General features: G+C 43.8%; 2 protein-coding genes across 5 annotated transcripts in view; one reads left to right on the forward strand and one right to left on the reverse strand.

Annotated features, from left to right (window-relative positions):
• PAPSS2 (3'-phosphoadenosine 5'-phosphosulfate synthase 2) overlaps positions 1–3,621 on the forward strand; it is a 30,457-nt gene extending 26,836 nt beyond the window's left edge. For all 3 annotated transcript variants that reach the window (XM_069795933.1, XM_069795931.1, XM_069795932.1), the window contains 2 exons: positions 237–466; positions 969–3,621. In XM_069795933.1, the coding sequence (XP_069652034.1) occupies positions 237–466; positions 969–1,110 (372 nt within the window). In that variant the 3' untranslated portion in view covers positions 1,111–3,621. The remainder of the gene's footprint in view (positions 1–236; positions 467–968) is intronic.
• A 710-nt stretch (positions 3,622–4,331) lies between these two features.
• On the reverse strand, positions 4,332–24,039 carry ATAD1 (ATPase family AAA domain containing 1). 2 transcript variants are annotated; one of them, XR_011326801.1, is made up of 11 exons: positions 23,876–24,039; positions 21,371–21,546; positions 19,654–19,752; positions 19,254–19,374; positions 17,399–17,599; positions 16,141–16,247; positions 13,124–13,213; positions 10,964–11,014; positions 7,839–7,975; positions 4,656–7,286; positions 4,332–4,624 (listed from the first exon to the last, which is right to left on the reverse strand). XR_011326801.1 is itself a non-coding variant. In XM_069795934.1 (10 exons), exons 2-10 carry the CDS (start codon positions 21,530–21,532, stop codon positions 7,166–7,168), a joined length of 1,089 nt encoding a protein of 362 aa, XP_069652035.1. In that variant the 5' UTR covers positions 21,533–21,546; positions 23,876–24,038; the 3' UTR covers positions 4,332–7,165. The 2 variants fall into 2 exon arrangements, 1 of the variants encoding a protein (XP_069652035.1); XM_069795934.1 differs by having other exon boundaries at positions 4,332–7,286; positions 23,876–24,038.
• Positions 24,040–25,112: the final 1,073 nt, after the last annotated feature.

Below are 25,112 nucleotides of genomic sequence, written 5' to 3' on the forward strand. Positions count from 1 at the left end.
TTTCCCTTGAAATACATGTCCTTAGGAGAACCATGATGTTGCATCAGGTCCATCAGTGGAAGATGAGTCTGAGCAGCCTGATCGCTGTGAGAAACTGTGGCAAGGCTGCTGACGTGTCTCCTTCCTTCCTTCCTTCCTGCGTGTTGATCACCAGGATGTGTTTTGCAGCCCAGGGCGGGGACGGCTCAGTTGCTGCTCAGCCCTCAGCCAGTGCTCCTTGTGTCTCTCCTTTGCAGGTGCAGTGGCACTGCCGAGCTCGCATGATTGCCGGGGCCAATTTCTACATCGTGGGGCGCGACCCTGCAGGCATGCCTCACCCTGAGACCAAGAAGGACCTCTACGAGCCCACGCAGGGAGGGAAGGTCCTCAGCATGGCGCCGGGCCTGACCTCGGTGGAAATCATCCCCTTCCGGGTGGCTGCTTACAATAAATTGAAAAAGGCAATGGATTTTTATGACCCAAGAAGGTAACACAGGCAGCAGCGTCACCGTTTCTTCAGCCTACACAGCGCATGCGGTTTGCGATCGTGTCTGGCTTGCAGATTGCCAGGGGAGAGGGAAAAGCAGTTGGTGTTCCTCTTGAGGAGAGAAATGGGGGAAGAACCTGTGAAAACCACCCACTGCCCCCTCCAAAAGCTGACACCGTGTCAAGGATAGGTCACATGAAGCTGAAGATGCACCTTTGTAGCCACCAGGGAGGATGAGAAACAGTTTGGGGACTAAGTGGCAGTAGAAATACAGCCTCTCGCAGCTGGAGAAGCATGTTATGTACAGCTCCAGCTCCTCTCGAAAGAGGAACCCCATTGCTACTGACTGTAAACCCAGGCGTGAAGCCGCAGGCGGGTGCCGCTGGTGGGTGCCACTGGTGCCGGGAGGTTTCCAACCACGCGCTTGGGACGGCAGAGCAGCTGTGCTGGGAACGACTCGGGCCGGTTGTGCTGATTTCACCCCTGTCTCTGTTTTGCGCAGGCACGACGATTTCGACTTCATCTCGGGAACACGCATGAGGAAGCTTGCTCGTGAAGGTGAAAACCCACCAGACGGCTTCATGGCCCCCAAAGCTTGGAAAGTCCTAACCGAGTACTACCAGTCGCTGGAAAAAAATAATTAACACTACTCCTCCTCCCTAGAAATACTTGTATTAAGAGTGAGCAATGATTGATTGATTCCCTATGACACAGGTCATTTGCGTGGCATTTCCAATGCTCTGACTGTAGGATTTTCCTACCTGGGTCAGAGAGTATTTTACTAATCAGAAATACTTTGAGCCTGGTCCTTCTCCCCTTGAAGCTGCTGGAAGCGTCCCAGTGGAGCTGGAAGGGAAGGGCAGCGGGCCCTTCATTCCCAGCTGAGCGCGGCTGCAGGAAGCTCAGCACAGCCCCTGGATGGGCCAGCTGCATCATTCTGGTGCCACCAGGGCCATGCACCAGCCCCCAGTGCAGAGCTGGGACCTCAGCACCAGAATAAAAACATGTCTGTCCCCTGCATGGAACAAAAATGAAGTGCCTTTCCGCTACCCCTTGCCCAGCACTGCCCAAAGAGGCAGGAGCAGCTGCTGAAGAGAGGAGCAGTTGCTGCTGCCAGGGTGGGAGGGAGAAACGGGCACTCAGTGCTTGGATCCAGTCACTGCCCTCCAGGTTGTGCCTTTGACAATTTTTGCTAACTAACAGCGGGATTTTTTTTAACGCCCTTTTTTTAAAAGGATTTTTTTTTAATCAGCCTTGACTATCACCAGTTCCTTGTGGCCAAGACAATTGCTCACTGTTCTTCCTTGCTTCCTCCTGCTTGACCTCTCTGGTCAAAACAAAAGCTGGGCTGAGCGTTACTGGTGCTCCGAGTTCAGCTTTCTGTGGGGACTCTGCTGTGGCGATCCCTGAGCTCCCAGCCTGGTGGGCCCATGGGCAGGGGAAGCTGTCCTGGGAGGCACTGTAAAGTCCGGGAGATCTCTGAGAAAGCTCAGGGCAGCAAGCGAAAACTGGCCATGCTGTTTACATGCTTTCGTGGGTATCCTCCCACCTGGTGGGATTGGATCCCCCCTTCCTCTGCCCACGCTCCTCTGAAAGGTGAATTCAAGGCAAAACAGCAAAATCATGGTATGAGGTGGATCTGAGCGGCTGTACCTGGTAAACCAGCTGAGAGATGGCTCAAGCGCTTGCCCTCATCCATACCTGTAGCCCTGCGTGGGTATAGGTGACCGGATTTTACTTTGTACCTGCGGGATGGTGATGCTGGCTCCAGCTGGGGGACAGCCAGAGGATGACGGAAAAGTTCTTGGGTCCCCCCCAGCCATGTGGGGTGCTGCTGTGTGAGGGGCGATGGTGCTGAGCCAAGAGCCGGTGGCTGGTGCTGCTCTCGGCTCTGGCTGGTGGAAAGTTACTGCAGACCTTGCCTTCTTTTTTTTCCTCCCCGAAGTGGACTTTGCTGCTGTGCGTGATGTGAGGCTTTTCTGCTGACTCGCAGCTCTTGTGGTGGCCTCCAACAGGGCCAAGCGGCGTGACCGAACACCGGAGCTTTCCCTGGTCCCATCCGCATCTCGCCCCGAGCACGTCCCACCGGGACCAGTGCGTGTCTCGGGGGTGGTCGAGGTTTGAGCGCAACACCCTGTGTGCCTCCTCTGACCGCAGGCAACCGCCTGCCTGCCCCTCAGCATCCTGCCTGCGGTCAGAGGAGGCTTTCCCAAGGAAAGGGCTGATCCTGCGGCCCCGCTGTGCTGGTGGCGAGGAGCGTGCAGCCTCCCCGGCCACCACACTGGTGTGAGGTTTTTAGCCGGGGGAAGACAGCTATGCACTTGTTTGTTTGTTATTGCAACAACCTGAATTGATGATTTTTTTTTTTGTACTCGTCTTTTTTTAGTAGACGCCCGAGGACCGGTCAGAATGTGTTTCAAATGAAATGGAAATAGTGTTCACCTCTTCCTGTACTTCAGTTTTAATTACAGATGGATCTACGCTCAGTAAAAACAATCGTGCTTCCGCTTGTAACTTAGGATAGTGAGCTACATTTGCAAGCTAAAAACCTGTTTTGCTGTGGCCATGGTACAGGGTCCGACACTACGTATGTGATTGGGAATATTTTTGCAAAAAGTTTTTTTCATTTATCAGCTGTTTTAGGGGTTTTTTTGTATTTTTTTTTTTTAAGTATCCCGAGCAAAGAGCCCAAAGCTGTATTATACCTCAAGAAAAATGCTGCAATGCCCATGGAAGTAGCTGAAAGCACACTAGCACCAGTGCCTTTTACACTCAGGCCCTCTGGCAGGGACCTGGAAGACAAAAGCAATACTCAAATTTTGCAAATTGCAATATTTGTCATTTTTAAGTAGTGAAATAGTACTGTCGCAGCTCCTCTTAAAATAATCAAAAGGTTAGAAAAAACCCCCACAGTAAATCCAAATGGTTACAGCAAAACACAAATGTTGTATTATCCTTTTAAAATAGTGTAGTGTACTGATTACCTCTGATAAACCTAGAGTATGTGGACTAGTTTTTTTTATAATGTATTTATTAAAGACATGAGACTGGAATTTGTACCTCAGCTGATGCATCTCATGATTTAATATATTCTGAACTTGATACCCTGCTACAAAACACTCACTTTTAGTACAAATAAATATTTATACATGTAACTAACTCTCACTTTGTAATTTTTTGGGGGGGGAAATTACAACCACGTGGTTCCTCTGGGGCTGTGACAGGTCTGTAGCAGTGGGAGCCCCTGCCTGGTTCCAGCCTTGCACGCTCAGCGAGCAGCGAGGCTGACCACGGAGCCCATGTCCTTTCAGAAACCTCATCTAGTTTACCTTTTTTTGCTGTCTGTACTATGTAGCATTGAACAAGTCACACTTCAACATTGTGACTGCGCTGTCTGTACACCTTTTAGCTGCTAAAACTGCAGAAATAAGGGATGATGCTGCATCACGCGGTCTCTTCCCCGCAGACCTGCTGGAAAGGGGCTGGGGGTCTCGGAGAGCACCACAGCCTTCCTCGCTTTGGGACTGACAAAGGCAGAGCTTGCAAGCCCTGCCAACCTCTGTTCAATGGAGCTGAAGGCCCTTGGCCACTGGCCCGCGCCTGCCCTAGCTGTGCCCTCTGCTCATCTTGCCGGGGTTCCCGGCGCCCTGCTCGCCCAGAGCCGTCCCCTGCAGCACCCTGGGTTTCACCCTTGGCTGCCTAGCTGCCACGTCCCAGGCTTCCCAAGCACCAGGCAGGGAAAAGATACCTTTGCCCAAGCCAGTCTCCAAAAAAAAAAAAAAAAAAAGCAAAAAAAAAGCTGTATTTACAGAATTCAAACACGGCCACACTGGCAAAGGTTACAGACAACAAATCAATGAAGACACAGAGCAAACAGACACCACATTTATTTACCTGTTACTTAAGACTTCTCCAAAGATTTCTGTTTGCGCTGCAGTATCAGACTGGCAAGATACAGCCCAGGGACAATTTAGGTACAGTCTGTACTGTACACAATATCTGCTGCTGACCGCTACGGTTGAACAGGTCCTAAGCACGTTATTTGCCTGCTGGGAACGTCTACGCCTCTTCCTGCCAGCGGATTCCACCTTTAAACCCCCAAGAAAGACCTGTTTCACATGACGCTTTGCATCACAAGTCGGAGCTCAGTGCTGGAGACTAGATCAGCCTCAGCCCACGCCTGTGAAACAATGCTCGGTTTGGGCAACTGGCCCTCGACCCGCAGGAGAGGGGTTAGGCTTGTCCCTGCGCTAAGGAGCGGCAGGATCAAACGGTGAGGAGCCTGGACCAAGCCCCTGGAGACCGTGGAATGAAAGCGGCCACGTTCCGGCATGACAAACCCTGCCGCCTCCCCACCTTCTGAGCAAGCTGCCAGGAGGACCTGCGCTTTGACAGACTCCAAAAGCAGCAGCAGGAGCGGGCAAGTCTGGAAAATTCCTTGGAAAAGTGGAAATCGCACTCCAGCTGTGGGAACTGTCCTCAGGGGCAATTACAAATAACCTCTTGCACCTCTGCGAATCAGTCCCTGGAACCTGCAGCAATGCATTACAGGCATGAGGTAAAGGCAAGATCCAGCCAGCATGCAAACAGCCAGGTTGGTGGAGAAACACCCAAACCGGAGCGACTAGAGGATGCCCCCGGCATCTGCAAACAGTGAAGGGTTTGTTCCTATTCCTGTATGCTCAGTTTGACATTTAAATTTGCTTGAGAACACACTTTGCACTCACTCTATTAAAGCCAATTGCTAAGATGGCATTCTTCAGCTGCCCGCACCAGCCTGGCCTTTCTCAGGTGTAACAGCTACCGCGAGGGGCTGGGAGAACGTCGGAGTCAGAGCAGGCACTGAAAACAAACTGAATAGCTGGAGACCCGCATCAGGCACACACATAATTCAAACCTCCTGAGAAACCAGCTTCCACTAAAAGTAGCACGATTTGCATGTTTAATTTTAAGGCTAGTGCTTGAACTCGGGCTCTTCGAGAGCTAGCGCTGGCTTACATCACTTCCTAATGTGACTAGTGGGATTAGCATTCCACACACCCTAGACTTTTTAGATTTCCACAGCCCAGTATTTCTGGCATGCCTAATGTCCTACATCCTCGTGCGAGAGCAACGTGCATTTACCATAGACCTTTTACCCCCATATAAAAAAGCAAGGCAATTATTAAATTATTAAAAAAACCTCCCCATGTTTGGTACCCAAGGAGATTAAATCAGGTCAAACCCAGCTGCTGCATTACACAACCAGCATGCCAGACAAAGGGACAGCAATGAGAAAGCTGCACTTCACAGAAACTGGCACCAGCACCTGATACTCTCCGATGGCCACCTCCAGCAGTCTTTGGTTCACTTTGCAGTGCATTTCATTTTACATCGTTATCTCGTTTTCAGTGCTTACCTTCCCTCGATAGCTAGCAGAGCTGTGACACAGCATACCACCCCAGGGGTTTGAACAATTCCGATTATGTATTTGTGTTTAATTAGTGCACAATTTGTAATATTGTAAGAAGAAAAATCAAGTTCTTGAAAACCTACTGACAATAACTTTACCAAAACACTGTTGCCACTTACATTTTTTAACCCTTTGCCTTTATCACCACGTAACATGAATTTACTAAAACTGTTACCAGCAAGTACAGCAGAACATTACCAAGTCACATTTATAAACCGAAACCCCATTCTCTTCTCTTCAATTTCGCAGATCAGAGCACGTGACAGAGCAAAACATCACAAAATGACCCCCCTCACCCCACGCCTCAGAGCTATGCGCAAGACACTTCATGGTACAATGCCACGGTGCAGAAGTGGGTCTTCAGAGGAGGTTAAATAGCAGCAAGCCCTCGTTACAATGCATAATAGATCAGAAAGCCACAATTTCAGAGAGCTTATAATATGTGGGGCTTTATGAAAGACCAGTTAAGATTCTGCTCTAATTACTCACATCAAGGGAAAAATAAAAATAAAACCAGCATTTGTTTAAAAAGCCTCAAAAAGCAGAATCCATACAAAATGAAAAGTATTCAAACATTTTTACAGCAGTTTACTATCTTTACTAAATGGCACCAGATTTCAAGTGGTCATGTGAAAGAAAAGTCAGTAACGTTTCAAATTTTGCCTGAAAGTTATTCTAGAAGCAGAATTTCTATCTTCGTATTTGCTGCTAAAAGGAAGAAGTAAGTGTGAATTGAGTATCGACGAATCTTTAATCTATACATCTTCTGATTTGGTTTGATTCAGTAAGTAGAAAAGATTTTCCATACTCAAGTTATCTACAGATTATGTCTATATATAAAAAAAAAAATGGTGTGGATATATACATTTAATACATACACACACGCTCGTACGTATATACACAAACTGGTAATGGATCGTCTTCCCTCCACACCGGTGACCCGCTGAACCCACGCACCATGTCAGAACCTGCTTTAAGGCTACACAGTGTATCGAGTATGGGACAAAACACAGGCAGTTGCTCTTGGTCTGGGCTATAATTGTTCCACTTCATGATCTATTGTTACACTTCTAGTTGCGCATGACGGAATTTCAATAACTTAGAATTTGTTGTATAAAAACAATTCCAGAAACAGAACTCCCTTATTCGAGGAACATCCCCGCTCCCACCCCCTGACATTGTTTTTGCTAACTGATTACAGAAGTCAAACTAAATCACATCAGAAACTGCAAACACACTCTTTTGTCTTAATCTAAACTAACATGCATCAAAACATTCTGCAGTGTGGCATCCTTTGATTTTCTCATCTTCTCAATCGCCCTGTGGAGATCCTGTTGCTGCACAGGCCGAATTTCATCTTCGTCATGGCTTTAAAAGAAAGAGAGAAAGAAAAAAAGCAAGATAATGATTCAGGTGCTGTGTAATAGCTATTCAAAGAATGAGAAGCAATCACTGACAATAGCAGCTCTGACATGGATCCAGCATTACACTGGAAACACGCGCCTGTCTGTGCACGTATTACCAGCAAGTATGGGACATCATCAGAGGAACATAACAGCAAGTGGAGTTACGTGCATGCAAGAGCGTTACCACCATGTAAGCCTGGTAAATACAGTGTAGTAATACTACTTGCTGGCACAGGCCACCTCAAGCTTGACACCTTGGAACAAACAGTCTTATTTTCATAGTCAAAATGAATAAAGGTAACTTACTTGTTTGGGTATTTTTGTTGTATAGTGGCAACTTGTCAACAAAAAGAGAACCTCCTGCTTTCTGTTAGTCACAGCAAGGTTTTTTAAACCTCTATAAATTCACAATTCAAATCAGAAAATTCAAACTAATAATTGGGACAGTGTGTAGCACCAGGAGCATTCACAGTTGCTGTTCAGCTATCGTAACAGACAGAATAAAGACACATACGTCTCCTCTTCACAGGCAGAATTAACATATTCCCTGACACAGAGGAGTGCTGCATCCCGGCACATTTCTTTCAGATCACTGCCCGAGAAGCCATTGGTCTCTTTAGCAACTTCTAGGAGATCTACATGCCTGTCCACCTGTCAAAAAAAAAAAAAAAAAAAAGGGTCAGAGCATGAAAACTCTGAATTTATTTACTTTGTTCACCAAGGACAAGAAACAGTCACCTCCAAGTATTTTTACCTGCCCTAAGAAGATTTTTTTCAGCCTTGACTTCTTTTGAGAACTAAAAGAAAATTATTAACTTACACTTTGAACCCTCCAAGTAGTTCATTTAATTAAATACAACTGATGCTTCATCTCATAAAACTCTGTAGCTGATTAAGAAAAAAGAACAGGCAACCGAAAGCGCACCATCATATCGGTATATTCTGTTACTGATGAAGCTCCTGCACCATTTTGGAAGCCTACTGGATGGCAAAAACTGGATCACAGAAATAATGACCAGTTTTCCCAAATGCCCAAACAGGTTTCCTGCAAGAACACTGTGTTTTTTGGTAAAAGGCTAGACCAGACCCTACGTGCTATCTTATCTATAGACAATGAACACTAACCAGTGGGTCTCATTTCACAGCCACAGCACTTTTTTGACATTATTTGAAAGAGTGCATTTTGTTTTCATGAATATCTCTTTTGACCAGCAACACAGCAAGGCCGGAAAAAGTTCCTGTCACATTTATGTTTTGTTGTTGCCACCTTTCAGTGCAGAATAAGAAGTTGAAAAGAAGTCGTTCACTATCGCAGCAACTCAGTTGTCTGTGGAGTTACTGAACAACTGCTCCTACTTTATACAACCACAAAATGGGGAACTTGGAAGCAAAATAAAATGTCTAACTCCGTGCACTGGATCAGACTGAACTCTATCCAGCCGAGACCCCACATTTTTTCAGTCTGTTTACAGAATCTCTGATAATAGCCCCTTTCAGCATATTTTCCAATGCATCAGTATTTCCTTTTCAAAAAGTTACAGCCAAATTAGTCTAGTAAAATGCTGGAATTATGGGATGATTTCTTCTAAGAGGGAAACTATTCCGTGGTGATGAAGGCAAAGCCCCAAGTGTAATCTTTGTTGCTTCCTGCTACCCCGTCAACCTGTGCACTCCCCAGGATAACCCAAGAATGCACCGACATCCACTGAGCACCCTTCCAATTTCCACTATTCCTCCCACTTTTCTTGAAGGACAAGGGCTACAGATACTGTCCTGTTGGCTTGTCTCTTGCGCTTGTACTTGAGCCCCAGGTCCCTGACCTATGACTCAGCATGCAGTGCTCTGGTTTGGGTCTGGAGCGAGCCATCTGGCTCCCCAGGAACAGAAATTAAGGCAAAAGTAGCTGCTGACTTACACCAAAGCGCCTCCTATAGACACTACAGCCTGGCTGTCTTGAAGTGCTTTGCTTTAAAGCATCATCCTGCACAGAAATACCAAAGCCAGTAGCAGTCAGCTGTGGATCTGCAATGTGTTTGCTCAATGTGGGGCTGAAGGCCATCAAGAACTGAATGGAGCAGCACAGCTGAACAAATAGAAAATGAGCATGTTGTATAGCAGGCATTAACAAGGATTTCCCTTCAAGTGAGAAATAAGAAATAAGATTTTAAGACAGGCAGGGAAAACAGAGGGCATGACTACACCTGTCATGTGAAGGACTGCAAGGAAGTTTGTCACCCTGGCTGGAAACAAGCTGGGCTTGAGAGATCCAATTCCTCCTCCTACAGGATAACCAATACAGGCTGATTTCCCACCACCCCACGCCCCCCGAAAAATGTTATTTATGTGGCTGTGATTCACTGCCAGATGCTTGATATACCTTGTGTTCTTTCAGGTCCATAATCAGGAGCCAATTTATGTTTCTGCTGAAGGCCTTAAGGCCAAGGTGCTGCAACTCCCAGGCCCAGGTGCCGAGGCAAAGGAGACAGAGTCCACCTGCATGTGAGGGCTGGGTGGCTGCAGATATTCAGGGAGCCTGGATAAAGGTCTATTATTTGGCACATCTCCCTAACAGCTCTTGAAAAGAAATCTGAAAGTCTGAAGTCTGAAATCACCACTTGCAAGAGACGTTTTAGTTTGTTTGAGATTTTCTGCAAATAGGTCAGCTCTTCCTCCACAGCTCCTTTGGCATTTCATATCAATTCTGTTTTCACACCTACGTCTAGTACTTTGCAAAAAAGCCAACCTATATCCTAATCCTATATAAACAATCCAAAATGACCATTTGCAAAGTATCCTCCCCAATATCTCAGCCATTTGCAGTGATGAGCTGTGATTTTTAGGCCTCTTAAAAAATGTAAGCTGGTTTTACTAACAAATGATATTTATTAGGATAGACCTCAAATCAAGAGACACTTTGCAATATTAACATCAAGACAAATTAGTGCTGCAGACTACATTTGGCAGGAACCTCTGATAACACAGGTCCCATATCCTGCTAACAGACATGGTACCAGATGTGCTCACAGCTACTCCTTCCCCTCATCTTGGAATGCAGATGGTGGCACAAACACCATACAATATTAGGAACAATATCTATAGTAGCTTTCCTCTAAAGGAAATACGAAATAGGGATCAAAGTGCAAAAAGCAGCACTGTCAAAAAATGTCATTCCTCGTTTCTTGGCTTGAGCCAACAGACTGTACAGAGTTAAAAAAAAAATCAGTATCTCTTCTCCCTGCTTCATGATGTCTTGAAATTTTTTTCACTGATCAAAGTGATTTCCAAATATGATTCACCTTCAGCATCTTTAGAGATAAATATATTATCTTGTTATATAACAAGAAAATGGAGACAAAGAAATTAAGTAATTTTCCTCAGAGGTGGTGATTCACCACAAAAGCCAAGACTGCTGCCCTGACTGAGGCTCATGCTTAAAGCAGTAGGCAACTCTACTGCTTTAATTTAACGCCACACCTAAAAGCACGGAAGATTCCTAAGTTATAATCAGAAACACCCTGGTAGATAATCTCTACCTTACTCCAAGACAGTCAATTATAAAACATGTTTTCTACAACTCCAGAGCTTGCACTCATGACAACAGTAATAGAGCAAATTAACCATTAAAATAAGTCTACTTACATTTTCATTTTTCAAAATTAGCTTCAGGATTGCTTCTCGTTGTTTCAGAGCCTTAAACAAAAGAGTTTAAAGTTACTAGAGTACAAAAATAAACATATGTAACACCTATCTCAATTTTGCACAGCGTGGGCTTTCAGTCACAATTCAGTGACACAAGCTGATCCCTCAGACATGAGGTGTGATACGTGCTAAGGAAACCTATCTGACGGCAAATCACTCAGCAAAATGAGATCTAGGGTACTCTGACTACAGGAGCACATGAAACTAAACATTTGAGCATATACATTTACACTAACTACAGGGAAAAGGAAAATGCACTGACATTTAGTCTTACTTTGCCCTAAGTGAAAGCAGCTGCCTCCAAAGATTTCCCACCATCTTTAACGGAGGGCAGACTCTCTAGATCTAAGGGATGCTTTCAACACTTTGCTAAATCAGATGAAGAGGATAAACTGTTCTGCTTAAAAAAAAATAAAAAAAATTTAATTCTACAGATGATGCTTGGGAAATGTTAAGCAATATAACATACTGTGATGAGGTTACTGAAAGAAACAGTTAAGTAGTGAGCATATCCTTAATAGCATGGTAAAACACAGGCAGCAGAGACTCTTTTTTGTGTCTCTCAAAACCAAATTTGTCCTAAATTCACTGTCATTGTTAAAAAGGGAAAAAGCTACCCCATAGATACTCTGAACAGTTCATACTCTGTCTCAAAAAATACTTCTTCCATTTCCCCCTGCCTTGCAGATAATTTCTTATGAGTAATTTTGGGCACCCTAATCTCAAACTTCGTTATAAAACCTGCAAGGCTTTAGCTACTCTACAGCAATACTACCTGTGCACACTTCCAACCCACAGCACACAAAAATTATCTTGGCCCTCAATAAAAGAGTTGTAGCCAATCTTGGTTGCATCACAAAGTACCGCAGACAAGAACAAGAGACAAGCAGTAAGTTGATGATATGGCTGTAGCAGGATAAGGAAAATTATGTGTCTGTGCCCTAAACAACACCTCCTGTTGTAATTCTGATCCTGGGAGAGGGAGCCAACCCCTGTAATATCCTGAGGCACTGTTACCTGTGGATAATTCACCCTTCTAACAACAGTTCTTGATAGAAAGACATGATAAAGTACTAAAATACACACCCTTGCCCCTTACTAATTCAAGGAAAACTTGAAGATGAGTAAGGTGTATGAAACCCTATGAGCAGGCATTGCAGAAAAGCAGTTACTAGGTTATAAATGCTTTGTTTCAAAAAGTATCCGCCCACAAGGAGTGAAAGCCAGTTCAAACACGATGGGTCTGGGAACATAACTACTCTCTTGCACAATAATAGGAGTTTTACTCCTCCAGTTCTGTCTGTAAGTTTCTGCAAAAAATGAATAATGAAGGGTATTTCTGTAGCCAGAAGGGAATACTGACAACCACAACTGAACTCTTTATAATATTGATACAAAAATGTCTTGTGATATCACTAAGTGTTCAGACGTGACTAAAATGCCTTTAAAAAGATGGCAATGGCAAAATGTATAGGAAGGGTAACCTTGTGATGGCTAGCATAACTGATAAAGACCAAACTCTGCATGTTTGGCATAAATCTTAAGTGGAATAAAAACAGTTTTCCAGATTGCTTGCAGCGCCTGACTGTGGAAAGGCTTGAGAAGAATGTAGGCTTTGGTATGCAGATCTCATTGCCCCTTCTCTCCTTGAAAACAAAATACTATGTATCGAGACCTGCTTCTTGATACCATCTGACCTGTGTGCCACTCTCCCCGTAGGCAAGCGTGTGCAGTTGCTTCTGTGCTTTTTGTGATTGTTTTCAAGTTAAAACTAAGCTCTTTCCAGAGCATAGTGTCTAAGCCACTCCACTCTTACAGATGAAGAAAATGGGTGGGAAGCTCTCAGAGCACATGGAGTTGTTTCAGATAAAAGACCCAAAGAATCAAGATTTCTGTGAGCAACTTCACCTTAAAAAGCAAAGTTCTATATGTGCTTCTAAAAAAATAAACCCAAATCAAAATAATACAGTATTTCTTTGGAAAAAAAACCAAAACAAAAACCAAAACCAAACCCTGAAACGTACATTTCTTGGCTGATAAGGCACCTGCCTGCAGTTCAGCCACTAGGCACACTGTTCAGGCAAACCTGGCGCAACTTACAGGTTGGTTGATGTGAAACCGGGTCGGCATTCTTCTCATGATTGCAGAGTCAAGATCCTGAGGACGGTTGGTGGCTCCCATCACTATTACCTGTATACACCAACAGAAAAAACTAGTCAGCCTGAAACCAGCTTTTGAAAACATCGCTGTATTGGAGTTTCAAAACCAAACATGTGATTCTTCCACACTTATCAAGAACATCAACATTCAAAGAAGTTACATAAGGTTTCTTGGTACCCATTTCAGCAACTGGATTTAAACAGGCAGCTTAAGAGAGCATTGGTGCCACAGATTACCAGCTGGGTGGAGATTTTTACATTAGTCTGAAGCCTTCTGAGCCCAATTTGAAAGTTCAAACTCTAAGCAGTAACCCAAAACTTCTGCTTATAAGTCTCAGCGATGTCTCTTTAGTTCCTAGTGGTCTGGAAGGAACTTGAAAGGAGACGTTTTGATAAGGTATTACGAAATGTGGCAGTTCTGTGCCATGTTGAAAAAAGAAAGGCAATCAGTTCACCAGGACAACCAAACTGGCAGCTTTTGCATGCACTAAAATGTTGCTGCTTTTTTTTAAGCATTAAAAAAAAAAAGCATTAAAAGTCAGTAGGAACCTATACGCACTGGTATACTGTAACAGCAGCGCATTAGACGTGTACAAGCCAAGTTCAATACAAGGAGAGTATCTACCTCATTTGACTGCATTCCAGTTATTAGTTTAAGAACAAATTTACTTCCCATTCACATCAGCCTTGTTTTCTCATTTGTTATTTTAAGTTATGTACATTGTAAATACCCAGTCACAAAAGTGGAAAAATGTCAGGGAAATTAATCTCATATCAATAAGGTTTCCTGACATGCTTCTGGTCTTTTGGCTGGGGTCACTGCTCTGCAGCAGCCCCTGGCCAGGCTGGGTTACATGTCCCGGAGCAGAGTCACCCTGCCACCTAGAGGCTTAATTACACGGTGGCAAATTGCTACGCCCAGAAAAAGCAAAAAAGGTGCATTTTTAGCCAGGGCTCGGGCAGTCTTCACTTTCTAGAAAGCATTACGCATGCAAGCGCTCTGCACTTGCCTGCGTGCCAAACACAAGCTAATGTTTGGCTGAGCTGCCTCTTGCAAAGAGGCATCACCATACCCATGCTGTACTTCCCCAGGATCTGCATCAAGGCCCAACGTTGGACCCAAAGCGTTGCCCCTCTGTGTCCCTGGAGCCGAGAAGCCTTCCTAAAACTGGCTCTGTCTGCAGGTTCTGTGAACGTGGGACCCCCAGAGGGCACAAATGCGGCTGTATGGGGCTTCCAGACTTAAACTGTCCCTTCAAGCAGCACAGCTCTGTTTTCCAGGCACTGTGCCCCAAGTTCCTGCCAGACTCAAGACCGTATCCTTGGCAGGTTTAGTCCAAAGCTGAACATGCTTTTCAGGTGCAGTCAACACGGGAACAAATAACATTCATCACAACACTTACTTACAATTTCCTCCTAGCATTTGGAATTTTTGTTACCGTAACAAAAGCCAAATTTAATCCTTATTCAAAGGAAATTTGTTTGGCAAGAATCAGACAAGCAACGCAAAGCTCCCAAGTAAACATTTGTAATTAACGAAAGAGCCCAGCGAGCTGGCTGTCAAAAACTGAGACAATGCAAATGTCAAGACCATTGCTTAAAGAAGACTTCCTGAATTGCAATGACATCCCAGGGAGGAGCCTGAAGTATGGTATTGAAACGAAACACTCCTGCTGAAAAACTCCCCAGAAACCTGAATCAACCCCTGCAGTGTCCCCAGCCAATTGTTTGCATTGCATTTTACTTCAGTGGCCCCCTACCCTGCAGAGGCGTACGAGTAAAGGACAGGAGTGACGTGTTCAGGCACTGCATGCTGAACGTAAGAGATGGGTAAGAGCGTTGTCTTACTGCAGAGAATGAACAATTTGAATTGCTCCAAGAAGTTGTCAGTATATTGGGAAAAAAAGATAATACATTCAAACACCAGAAGAAATGTGTGCTTGCAAGATCACATTAGCTTCCAGTTAAAGTGTTCATACCATTGGCCTCTTATTAATGGTAAGCAAACACTCTGCTTTAAAGCTCCTCAGTACATATATTCACTGTGTTCTAATCAGGTTTTAAAAATATCAACCGAAAAAAATCTTAAACACAAGCTTGAGAGAGGAGGAAAAGCAGATTTTACAAAGAGTTAATGGAGGTCAGAGCATTGGAACTCATTCATAAAAATAAAACAGATTAAAAAGGCTGAAAATTTTTAAATTGAAGAAAAAACCATCCTTTTCAAAGGCCTTAAAAAGATTCTTCCAGGTGAAAGTTCAGAAACAGACCAAGCAGGCTTTTGTCTATGCTACATTCAAGTCATTTATTTCATAAATATTTGTGTGTGTTTGTTTTTACAGCACCAGCAGCTTTTTTATTTTTTTTTCCTCTCCAAAATACAATATTTCTGTTGAGATTATGGGAGGGGGACAGAAGCTTACAGGAATAATGGGATGAAAGCACGGCTCCATTTAACAGAATTTGTCTTTTGATAGCATCAACTTCTCTACCCTTTCAGATTAACTCCAGAGTCTAGTGTTTGTTTTACGCTAGTCCAATGCTTTTCTGGAAACAAGCCAACCAACCTGCAACTGGGATGGATACTCAGATCTTTCAATACCTTTCCTGAAATCAGAGATTCACTTAATCTGAAGAAAACACTGCTGACAAAACATTTTTCAAAACAGTTTAAAAATTCCCAATTTTGGTGGCTCAAACTATACAGCTATATTACTGAGACTTAAGACGTTTCTGAAAATAAGACCTCTTAGCTAAAACCAAAATACTTACAAAAACAGTCTTCTCAAGAATGATCTATTATTGTAAGTCATCCCATTCCCATAATATACTGGTAATCACTGACAGGTAAAGAAATTCTTTTGGCAAGTATTACTACATGCAATCTGCTACTCTTCCCAAATGGCTTCCCACCGAGGGAAGAATCTCATTACTTTTCTTGTCATCCTTTGTACTTACTTGGCAGTTATAATCAGTGTCCAGTCCATCCCACAGACTCATGAACTGAGCTTTCATCATAGCTGTAGCTTCATGGTCAGAACTCGATCGACTTCGTAAGAAGGAATCTGTATTAAGGGATTCATTATAGCAGTTTACTTTCAAGCCTGCCATAGAAACTATGCTGTTTGATTCCTCACGTGCAGACTTGGGCTATTCTCTATCTTGAAAATCTTTATTAAAAAAAGTATTTACAACAGATGAAAAGTATTTCTTACAATAAAGAACAGGAAAGCAGAATCTCACCATACTTTTAAGCACATCTTTTATATTACATTACATGAATATGTACCTATCACATGAGACTGTCCCAAATCTTGTGCTCCAATTTTTCACTTTCCTGAATTCACTGAAAGTGTAACTTTCACCTTAATTTCTCATGCAGAGATGGAAGCATTCAGAGTCTGGCAAGCTAGAAGACACCAAAGCACAGGATAACAGCAAGCTGCAGGACTAACGTAAAGTAGGCTATACACTTCATTATGCAGACCTCTAACTCTGCTAGTGGTTGCCTAAAGAATTTCCAACATCTAGAAAAACACCACATTTTTTGCACCTATACAAAAGGATAAAAAGCATCTTGAGTACGTAGCCCATTCATAAACCTAGACTGTGGAAAGAGCAAAAGCTTTGTCAGCTCTGTTTCTGCAAAACATACAACTCACTCTAAGAAGCACCAGTGCTACAAGACAACAAGCAAGTTTAAACTGACCTGCTCAAGTTCACAGGGACTTAGACGCTAATGTGACAAGTCCAAATGCACGGAACAACTGGCACCTTTGCTGTCTTCCTAGCTGAACCTCCCCTCCTACTTCTTCAGCCTTATTAAACTATTATTCCTGAGCTCTCCTAAACCCATATTTTCTTTTCCATTATGCACCCTCACAGCAGAAGCGTTGAAGTGTATTTGGTGATGGGTTTCCTGAATAAGGAGTTCCCTTGACAGAAGAAAAGCTTTCCTTATGGACCACCTTAGTCCAACCAAAAATAAGCAGCAACTTGTTCTACTTGTAATTTCCTCCACTAACACGAGGAAGAAATACACTGGTTTTCCTAGTTTGCCATCATTACTTTACAATACTATTTATATGGCGAAACCTTGTTCCATTATCACTCTTTTTAAAGAAAAGATGACAGTAGATCAATATACCCATCAACTTGGACCTACAGTTTAATGTCACTCTGCTATAGTTACTTACAAAAAAAGACAGATTTTTACCTATTTCATCAATAAAAATGATGGACGGTTGGAGCTTTATAGCAAGGGAGAAGACAGCAGCAGCCAGTTTTTGAGACTCTCCATACCATTTGTCCGTCAGTGTTGAAGGCTGGAGATTGATAAATCGACAACCTGCTTCCTTTGCTGTAGCTTTGGCGATCAGCGTTTTGCCACAACCAGGAGGACCATAGAGAAGTACTCCTGCAAAAGTAATGGTGTTAATGCTCTCCAGTCACTGTACAGAAAACATGCTTTGGTATGGCAGACCTGATAGTGTCCAGGCATGTATTTTATCCAAGTTTTAAAAGATAAGAAACCAAGTTACACAGTGTTCCATCAAATCAAATACAGAGTTATTCAAGATATCCTTATTATAAAGTTAAAGCTAAGAATATCTAAAACCAGGTATGGTGAAATTGAAGGGAGACATTTGTCTGAAAGATTACTTCTATTACTGTGACTATAAAGTTTACATAAAACTAACCCCCTTCTTATTTCCTGTAAGCATTTGACAGGCCTTGTTTATAGCCAGTTTCAGCCTTGCTATTAAAACTTAGCACAGATTGGGTAGAGGGAAAAAAAAAAAAAAAGGAGCCCACAAACATTTTAAACAAATTACTCCCAATTAAATATGACATTTCATATTATTTTTAAACTTGTCATAGTAAAAGAATTCACAGTAGTGTTTTTCTAACATAGTTGTAAAGAAAACAATTTAAAGAAAAAAATTAAGTCAAACAAGCCTGAAACACAGAGAATTACTAGGGTTTTTTTTCTGTTTATGTCACTGACAACCACAAACATAACTACTCGGAAGCAATGACTTCCTATTAACACATGGTGCAAGCCACTAATAAAACTGGGGAGCTTGCCCTATATGGAAAGTCCACTTTCAAAAGATAAATAAAAAATAATTTTTTCCTTCAGCTTATTAGATCATGACATTAAAGTAATTTTCCAGACAGTTTCAATTTGTAACTTAAACAGAAAGTAGCCTGGAAAAACTAGACCAGTTACAAAAGTGCTTCATTTTCCATCACTTAGGACACAAAACTGAGATGGTCACAGATACAGGCAGTAATTAATAATTTTCAGAGAACTTTCAGAAGACAATATTCCAGGGATCAGAGCAGTAAAGATAAACTTTGGCATTTTGTCCAACATTTTAGGTTCAAATTCTGCTTGTCTGCAGTAACATACAGCAAATATGGCTGTAAGCACTCCAGCAGAGAGAGTCCAACTTCTGCTTTACTGTTGGAAAGTTAATTTGTCACCCACCGGTTTCCTTACTGCCTCAACACTGTGCAATTCGACTCCAGAGAAAATCAAGAGATCTCCAGAATAAAAATGGGATCTCTGTCTTTTTGAATCACCGGAATTTCTAGGACTAGAACACAGAGATGACTGCAAGATTAGCTTACGTTGACGTCTCATGTTTATGACTTATGTTTCTGTGACACCGCAGAAATATTAACCAAGGTTGCATACAAAGCTGTACAGCAGAGTTATAGTTCACCTCTGCCAAAGGACAAGATGGGGTATAAAAAGAAAAAAAATTGACAGTGTAGGCAGTTAAAAATGCAAGTTACATAGATCAGTGCACTAAAATGCAACATCAATAACTGAAAAGCAATTATTGCTTCATTATTAAGATGAAACTTATTCACTAGAACTTGATTTCACGGCAAGAGAAGATAAAAAACCTGAGGGTTTTCCCTGGCATCAGTCCTAATGGTTGCACTTCAGACTGCCAACCCACTTCCTCTTTCCTTTCTGGGTAATGGTAACTTTTTTTTTTTTTTTTTTTTTTTTTTTTTTAATACCAACATATAAATCTGTAACATTTCCTTCCTACCTTTTGGTGGCTGTAAGAGCCTGGAATTCTCAAACAAGTATTTCTTCTTGATGGGCAAAATGACAGTATCTTTCAAATCTGTAATAACATCATCTAAGCCTGCAATATCACTCCAGGTTACCTAATAAAGAAAAAACATTATTAGAAATGATCACCATAGTCCCTGCCAACAAAAAATATCCACAAGCTTAAAAGTAGTGCAAGACCTTAAAAATAAAAAAGACAAGTGATTAAAAAAAAACTCTGCTCTCAATGATGCAATTCTAGTTTTAAATTACAGAAATATTTTCTATGTATTTCCACAGATACATATATATGACAAATAATGTAATCCAAAGCCAAAATCAAGATCTTCCATGTCTGAAGTGCTTTCAGAGTAATGTGGAAAACAGTTTCTTACATGCATGCTAAGTGGGTCTACAAGATGTGCAGCAATACTCATTTCGTATTCAGTAAGCTTGACATTTTTCACTCCAATTTGCTTCATTAGTTTTTCAGCCTGGGGGAAATAAAATGCCAAGAAAATCAGAGAAAGAAATTGAATGCTTAAGTCAAAAATTAGTTTTTCAAGAACTGCTCTTTGGAGTCTGAAAAGCTGCTCCAGAAGTCACATGTGAAAAGAAGTTAAATCTTTCTGAAGTAGAAGGTTCTGCTGTTTCCTAATGACTTGATGTCACTTGAACGAAACTAAGTCATATGTCTCAGTTCCCAACAAATAAGCGTCACACCAGTCCTCCCACCCCCAAATCCACGAGTCATACATCATGACCTGAAAAGCAACCAAAATGAACATTAAAACATGGAGTTTGCTGTTCAGTACAGGTTTGCAGACACACAGGTAACCTCTGCACAAAATCATTTCAATAATGTCTACGGGAGTTTTCTAAACTAAGACAGGTATGTTACACTTAAAAACTTTCAGATGAAAATCCCGAAACTTGTTATTAACTAGAACTCTAGAGTTCTTTCACGTGCTTAATTATCTTCACTCACAACCCTGCAAATAATACACGTGGACTTTAATGGGAGATATAATTGTGTTATTATAAAAAGCATGCCCCCCCCAACCTCCACAGCACTGTATCAAGGAGAGATTAATATATTTGTAAGAAAAAAAAAAAAAAAGATAATTCACAGAAGTCAGTTGATTTTTTCTATGTATTCAATGTTTTCTTTTTTCCAATTTAAAAGGAAAAGTCATTTGTTGTGTCAACACGCTTTCACAATTCAGCTTCTCTTTATACTCAAACTTGCGGTTAAGTCTGACATGCTTTTGGGATATTGCAACCTCTTATATAATAGCTGGCACTAGCACAGATTGTGAAAGCTGATTTTTAAAGGGGAGCCAATTTTTTAACTTAAGATTTCATTAAAAAAGAAAACCCACCCAAAACAGAATTAGGTTGCTCAAAACTGTTGTTTGAATCCATGAAATTTGCATCAGCCAGAAAACAAAAAAAAGTTGCAACATTTCCTTCAATACTTTCCAAAGGAAACATTTAACACTTGGTTCTGAAACGTACCTAAATCTTTTCCCAGAGCATTAACCCCCATAATCATTCTAGTTCAACTTAAGCAATAAGGCTTTTCACTTTTTCTTCTCCCCTTTCGAGGGCATTTTGACTGCTGCTGGAGGTGGGGAAGGGAACACAGGGAGAGGGACAAAGTGCAAGCAGTCCCTGCCTCTGCCACCAAGTTGCCAAAAAGCAGCAGAGAATTACGTTATTTCTGCTCAAGGTATGAAAAAAGCAACCAAGAGACTGAAGAGAGCATTATTAATGCGACTGCTGCTTAGCAAAGTTGTCAGAAGCAGAAACGGCACCGGGACCACATACTTGCAGGTAATTAGAGACAACATCGCGCTCCAATTCAACAGTTTTTCCACCACTTCAAGGTAGAGATTTTAACTTGTTATAAAATGTAAGCACTGAAAACACTAACAGCCTAGATCCTGAGATTTACTAAAAAATAATTCTAGGTTTTTTGATTATTCCACATGCTTTTGTCGATTCTTTTGTTGGTTATTGCAAGTCCAGTTTTCAATTAGCAGACTTCTCCGTATGAACAGTAATGAACCAGACAGCATTTCACAGAAATATTTATGAATAAAATCCTACCTGTTTCTGAGCTTCTACTTTTTGCTTTCTGGTCGGATCAATGGCATCAACCATCCATTTAATGGTAAAATATGTTACAGCACCAAATATGGTTAAACGAAAAATTAATCCGACCACTTCATTCCGGCTCAGGGGACGTGAAAATGCTTCAGCATGGACCATTTTGCCGTTCAACACTAAGTGTAAAAAAGTGCAGGGAGGAACAGAAAGAAAGAAAATGAAAGCTGAAAATATATCTGCCTTGTATTTAAGCACCATTTTATAAAAACTATTTCCCATGCACACTGTGGGCATAAAGCTTACCATGAAGTTATAATGAAATATCTCAACAATAGCACAACCCCAACACATAAAAGCACATAAGATTGAAAAGCACAGCGCCGAGTATAACAACGGTTTCATTTTCAGTTTCAGTAAACAGAGAAAAAACAGCAGCAACAACTTGAGGCCTTCCTTCTTGATTGACTGCATGCAAGAAGGTCCTGATTTCACTGTTCCCTCAAGAAATCTGCATTCCTTTCAGCTATACAATAGCCAAAGTAATAAAGATTACTTTATTTCAGTGCCAAGTTTACATTTCCGTTAAGGCTGGTGTTTTGTGACTGTTATTGACCCAAGAATGCTAAGCCATGGAGACAAAGTTAACTACATTATTTAAACAGGGAGTTGTTTTCCCCAAGAGGAAGTTTAAAGGAAAGGCACCCAACTGCCACATTAGGGAGCGTTCAACGAGTTGTATTTGAATAAAAATGAGGTTAATAGCTGGAGCCTGCACCTAGCAGAATATATTTCGAGTTATTAATATCCCTGGAAAACTGAAAATGCTGGATGTGGCACACAGCTATCAAGGGAAAAGGCTGGCTGCTATATGAGCCAAACCCAGAAAGTACAGCACCTTCAAGTTAAGGAAGTGTGCTGCAGAGAGGAAAAAAACCCTTCCTAAAACGTTGAAAAATTACTTATAAAATCGGGGTCCTCCTTCCCCAATCTACTTTCTCCTCAACTGGCAGGGTTTCCACTTGAGAACCCGCAAAGCTCTCCTTGTTCACTGCCTGATTTTCCTGCTGCAAGGGCAAAATCAGTGGCAATTCCTTTGGCAGCTTCCAACGCTCCCTGGCTGGTCTCCAAACTGAGCTGTCAGCCAGGGAAAAGCCGGACTACCTACAGCCAAGATATCCTTGAATTCCCCCTCGCTTGGCTAGCGGTCGCATTCTGTCGACCCCGTATTCAACTCAAGGCGATGCCATTCCACAGATTCTGTTTACAAGGATTCAGCAGACTGGAATTAGGAGAAGTACCGCGATACATTTACCAAAAGACATCAACGGCTTGCGGCTGTATTCCAGTGTGGATCACTAAAACGGTTTTGGATTTTTTAAACTCTCCATTCTCTGTTTAGAAATTTAAGAATCAAGGCTGTTGCTGTGCGTACCTGCTTGGAAATCAACTAAAATTTGCCTGCTTAGGCATCTAAGCAAGTAATACAGCACGAGAAAATTCTGCATGCTGTCCTAACCTTGATTTATTAAAACAAAAGGGCTATATATCGTAGAATCATTTAGGTTGGAAAAGACCTTCAAGATCGTCAAGTCCAACCATCAACCACACCCACCAAATATTCAGCTAACAAGGAAAAAAAAGCTTCCGAAAAAGCCCCAAAAGCCAGTGAAAAAAACCCCAGTTCTTATGCAACCCTTGCCCTGAATACCAAAGGCAAGAAGAAGCTTTAACAGGGAAGAATTTTAAGCGCAACCTTTCTACATGAAGTTCTGCTTCCCCCGCACGAGTTTTAGCGTTTATTTTCTGGGCAGATCGCCCAGACAAGGAGAAGGACAGGTAACTGAACAGCAAATTCCGGGTCCGTGGGGCTACCAGCGCGTTTTGGTTCAGCTCTGCCTGGCTGCACCCCGACGCTTCCAGCAATTAAAAAGAAACCAAAAGGAGAAGCGGTGCTGGTTCCCCTTCTGCTCCCACCGCGCGGCTAGAGGGAAAGTTCAGTTTCGGGTGGGGAACCCTCGTCCTTCCCCGAGCCCTCGGGCAAGACCAAACGATTCCCCGGTCAAGGACTCGGCTCTACGCGTCCCCCCCCCCGCCCCCAGACACCCCGCCCGGCGCAGCGGCCGAGAGGACGGGGCCGGTTCCCGACCGGGCCCCCGAGACCGCCTCAGCCGCGGCCCGGGGCGGGGAGGCCGGAGCTGACAGAAGCGAAGGGGCAGGGCCGGCCCGCCGAGCCCCCCGCCGTGCCGGCACCGGGCCGCCCGCTGGGCCCCGGCGAAGGCAGGAGCAGGCCTCGGGGGTCCCCGGCCCCGCCGAGGAGGCGGCGGCCGCCCGGAGGCCGGCCGCGGCGGCGCGGTGAGGCGAAGGCGGCAGCGCAGAGGCCCGGCCCGGCCCGGGCCGGACCCGCCGCCCGTGACCTTCCCGCCGCCCGGCCAGGTACCGGCGCAGCGGCGGGAAGCCGGTCGGCGGGCGGCCCCTCGCCTTCCGCGCCGGGTTACGGTTACTCACCCCCTCGGGCAAGGTCTCTCGGACGCGCGGCCGGCGGGCGAGCGGAGGAAAAGGCGGAGGAAAGCGAAAGCGGCGGCGGCAGCGCGGGCCCGGGCTCGGCGGCGGCGCGTCCCGCGCTTCCCCGCTCCGGCCGGATCCCGCCGCCCCGCACCAACGTTCCGGCCCCGGCCCCGGCCCCGGCCCCGGCCCCGGCCCTCAGCCCGCCGGAGAAGGAGCCGCCGCTCCTCGCCGGCCCTGCCCCGGCACCCGCCTCCTAATAAACACGCTCCGTCCCCCCTCGGAAGCAGCGGCATTTCAGAGGCTGATAGCTCAAGGGTGGAACACGCAGAATTTGGCAGCTTTGGGCCGGTACGGGCGTCTGCCGGAATGAAGAATCATCGAAATTGAAGGATTTATCAGCAGTTTGCCAAAAGATACTGATGCAATAGTTTTCCCGGTGCAGCTTGTAATGAAAACAGTGAACTCGCTCTCCCCATGCGCAGTAACAGAAAAATGGGCAGAAAAAGGTTAAAACAAGGGGATCTCCAGCATAAGTGTAATTAATCCAAAGTTTGTGCAACTGCTCTTCAACCTTTCTGCTCCTGGGTCAATGCCACTGAAGTTCTAAAGCCCTTCACCCCTCGCTTTGCTCCTGAGAGAGCCCCTTGTCACGTCGTCTCGTTCTTACCTGCAGTTCGTACGTCGTCCAGGGGCTCCCTAACAAAATTCGGCCTGCTCACTGGGGATCGTAACTCGTTTGTCAAGAGCAGGTAGCTTTTTATACAACGCTTACTACGGGTTATTTTTAAACGTCATCCCTCGCACAGGAACGCAGGTGCTTCACCGGCTGAGGAGTCTACTGAAACTCCTGGTGGCTACTGAAGACGAGGACCTGCAGAGCAGATCCGCTGCTTCTGCTCCGCCATTGCTCCGCCAGTGCCGCCTCAGGTAGAGAACGCGACGCCAAATTTCCTTCCCGCAGCTAAGCTGGCTCGTGCCGAAACCCAGGCACGCTCTCCAGTGACCTGGCTGGGATGTCATCCATCCGTCACCGGATCGGTGGTGCGTGGCATTTCTGCCATCAAATCCACGTGCAAAAAAAATACCTTCTCAAAGTGGTTGTGATTTTACCAAAGTACTGTTCCAGCAGTTTTGGTTTGGTTCCATTTGTTGGATTAATATACACCACCCCCTCGCCCCGATCCAAAACATTAAAAAAAACCCAGAAGTTTTGAAATAACTTTTGCTTCTTCATCAG

This window comes from Haliaeetus albicilla, chromosome 11, assembly GCF_947461875.1.
Source record: "Haliaeetus albicilla chromosome 11, bHalAlb1.1, whole genome shotgun sequence".
Lineage (NCBI taxonomy): Eukaryota > Metazoa > Chordata > Aves > Accipitriformes > Accipitridae > Haliaeetus > Haliaeetus albicilla.

Coding starts and splice junctions, on each gene's coding strand:
- ATAD1 (XM_069795934.1), bottom strand. CDS start 21,532: ATGGTCCATGCTGAAGCATTTTCACGTCCCCTGAGCCGGAATGAAGTG. Junction 13,214..16,140: donor ACACTGATTATAACTGCCAA/GTAAGTACAAAG, acceptor TGGTGTATACAG/GTAATAGTGATGGGAGCCAC. Junction 7,287..7,838: donor TCTGCCTGTGAAGAGGAGAC/GTATGTGTCTTT, acceptor TTTCTTTTAAAG/CCATGACGAAGATGAAATTC.